This window comes from Mandrillus leucophaeus, unplaced genomic scaffold (genome assembly GCF_000951045.1).
Source record: "Mandrillus leucophaeus isolate KB7577 unplaced genomic scaffold, Mleu.le_1.0 Scaffold4, whole genome shotgun sequence".
Classification (NCBI taxonomy): Eukaryota; Metazoa; Chordata; class Mammalia; order Primates; family Cercopithecidae; genus Mandrillus; species Mandrillus leucophaeus.
The window spans coordinates 3,652,010-3,654,776 of NW_012104253.1; the positions used below are offsets into that span (position 1 = coordinate 3,652,010).

Below are 2,767 nucleotides of genomic sequence, written 5' to 3' on the forward strand. Positions count from 1 at the left end.
TCCAGCAGTTTCCCCCAGACTGCCAGTGGCCTGGTGACCCCACCCCACACAGTGCCACCTCTGACACTGTCCACTGTGTGGGGGGTGCTACCATGTAGAATGTGGTCCAGTGACAGCCCTGCCCACGTCTGGGTGCATCACCCTGTTCTGCAGATGTGGAGACTGAGGCTGCTGTGGCCCGGCAGGGCTCGGGTTAGTGTCTGGTGTGGGGGACACTGGACAGGGAAGGAGGTACTGTCTGGGCGACCGCAGACCCTACGTGCACAGCCTGGACCGGGCAGAGGGGACACGTTCAGAGGTGTGAGAAGCTGAACCCCCAGGCCTGGGTGACAGGGCTGTAAGGGGTAAAGAGGGGTCACCATGGCCACCCCCAGGATGGGGAACGTGGAGGGCAGTGTGGGTGTGGTGGATGTGGCTGCACTGGACGGGTTGGGTGTTGAGACGCCTGAGGGCCGCAGGTGGGTGGCTGGATGTGATGGGGGTATGGAGCCTGACAGGCACCCCGCCGGAGTTGGATGGAAGCCTGGGAGGAGTCCTCGTGCAGCTGGCGTAGAGGGGATTCGGCCTGAACATGCAGGACGGGGGTGCAGGTGCAAACCAGGGCCTCAGGGAATAGCCCGGGCGAGGTCAGGAGGGGCCTGTGATGTTACCGCCGGACCAGCAGAGGTGGGGAAAGATGTGGCAGGAACCCTGGGGCGGCCAAGTGCTGGGCATCAGCTATGCCTGGGGACGGGGTGCGTGTCCATGGCCGGGTGCCTGCCGCAAGCAGACACTGAGGCAGAGAGGGGTGCGAGAGCCAGGGGCCGGGGGCACTGCTGGCCCAAAGATTGTTTGGGTGTAGCAGGTGGGTGAGTGTGAGGGACTTGGGGAGGGGGGAGCAGTATTTAAGGGCTGGTGGAGCAGGGAGTCAACTGCTGTATCTGGAAGGCCATCCGAAGGCCGGGGTAAACTGAGGCTCTGTGAAGCTGCCTGACTTGTGAGATGTCTGCCCTGAGCCCACCCCACAGCCCCTTCGTCCTCCCTTCCCACCCCTGCCCCATGGAGAATCCCTGCCTAGCTCATTGTCTGCCTCCGCTCTGCGCCGCAGGCTCCCGAGGCAGAGGCAGGGTTTCTCTTACTCCTGGCTGTGAGGTCTCACACAGGTTGCTGGCTCTGAGAGGTTAGGGTAGGGACCTCAGGGTGCCCAGGAGGGGCAGGGCTGGGTGAGGGGGCACAATGAGCTAGGGGTGCAGGTCTCAGAGGAGCGAGGGCCTGAGGCTGGTCAGTGAGGCCTGGGGTATGGCTGGAGAAGGGGTGAGGACTCGGGGCTGAGGTGGCCACGTGGGTGGATGGACGACGCCCTTACCTCTTCCCGAGGAATGTGGGCACACCGGGAGGCCCTGCAGGGAGCAGTGGACTTCAGGGACTGCTGCCCAGCCATTGTGCCTGCCCTGGGAGCCCTGGATGGCACAGGAGTCCCCGGGAAGCTCACCACCTCCCTGGGGAGGACAGGCCTGTGCTGGGAAGCAGCCTGGGACCTGTAGCTGTCAAGTGCTAGAAGTGGGGTGGCCACGGAAGGCTGCCTGGAGGAGGTGGAAGGAAGCCTGAGCACTGTCCCAGAGAGCGCTCCTGGAGGCAGACCCGTGTGGGCAGCTGTGGCACTTTGCCTCAGGGATTCCCTCTTTGCTTGTTACTCTACATCCTCTTGTGGGGACTGACTCGGGAAGACCCGCCCTGCCCTTCTCTGATTTTCTCAAAAACGTAAGCAACTCTTTATTTTTATTTATTTTTAAAAATATAGTCCTGGGCAGGAATCCAAGAGTGCTTCCTGGAGGCTTGCTGGGTGTGTGCCCGCGGTGCCACATGTGGTTTATTCACAGGGCCCAAACAGAAAATGCCTCTGCTCGGGGCTGGGGGACAGTGGTGGCCGGAGGAGGACTGGGAGCCTCCTGCCTGCCCTCTACTCCCCTCACTTGGGTTTGGGTCGGGAATGTAAGAACTCGGGCTCTTGCCCAAGGTCCCACAGCACATCCAGACAGAGTCAGGGTTCCAGGCCCTCTCCCACACCTCAGGTTTCCTGCATGACACCCAGGACTTCTGTCTTGTCCCGCCCCCATCTCACAGCAACACCATCCTAAAGATGTTGGTCCCAGATAGCCCCTGGGCTGCGCACCCATCGCAAGGAAAGAACTGCTGGCTGCAACCCGGCTCTGACCCAGCCAAAAGGAAGTGTAGCCCCTGCCTCAGGGAGCTCAGAGCCCGCCCTGTTGGAGACCCCCACACTACCCTCCTGCCTGTGCACAGCTTTAGTTCAGGTGAATTGTTGGCAGGCGGTTCGGAAGAGTGGGTGACGGTCGGTCTCTGTTTCCTGAGCATTCTGGGGTCCTACCCCCCAGGAGACCCCATTCTGGGGGAAGAAAATAGCGCCTCAAGAGCTGTCTGGGTTTCTGGAAGGCTTCCAGGAGGAAGGGGAACTTGAACAGGCCAGGACCTTGCCAGGTTTCCTGTGCTGCATGCAGCTCACTGGCCATGGTGGTGGACACTGCCTGGGCATGGGTCATCGCCACCAAACCTCTCTCTGGCCCAGAGAAGTGACCCAGGGTTCCGGGGCCACACAACCATTTTGGGGAAAGCAGGTCTGGTCTTGGGCGTGGCACTGCTGACTCTGGGCCTCAGCCATCCCACCCTAGCGCTGCGGAGGGGCAGGAGTGAGGGCCCTGGTCACCTGCGCCACCAAGGGCCAGCTCCGTGATAGACAGCCTGGGTGCTGATGGGCGCTCTTTATACC

The 2,767-nt window shown here is 61.8% G+C and overlaps 1 protein-coding gene across 1 annotated transcript in view; it reads left to right on the forward strand.

Annotated features, from left to right (window-relative positions):
- BEGAIN (brain-enriched guanylate kinase-associated) overlaps positions 1–2,767 on the forward strand; it is a 13,861-nt gene that overhangs the window by 1,293 nt on the left and 9,801 nt on the right. The window contains exons 2-3 of the mRNA XM_011991799.1: positions 375–458; positions 2,567–2,615. Of these exons, the coding sequence (XP_011847189.1) occupies positions 375–458; positions 2,567–2,615 (133 nt within the window). The remainder of the gene's footprint in view (positions 1–374; positions 459–2,566; positions 2,616–2,767) is intronic.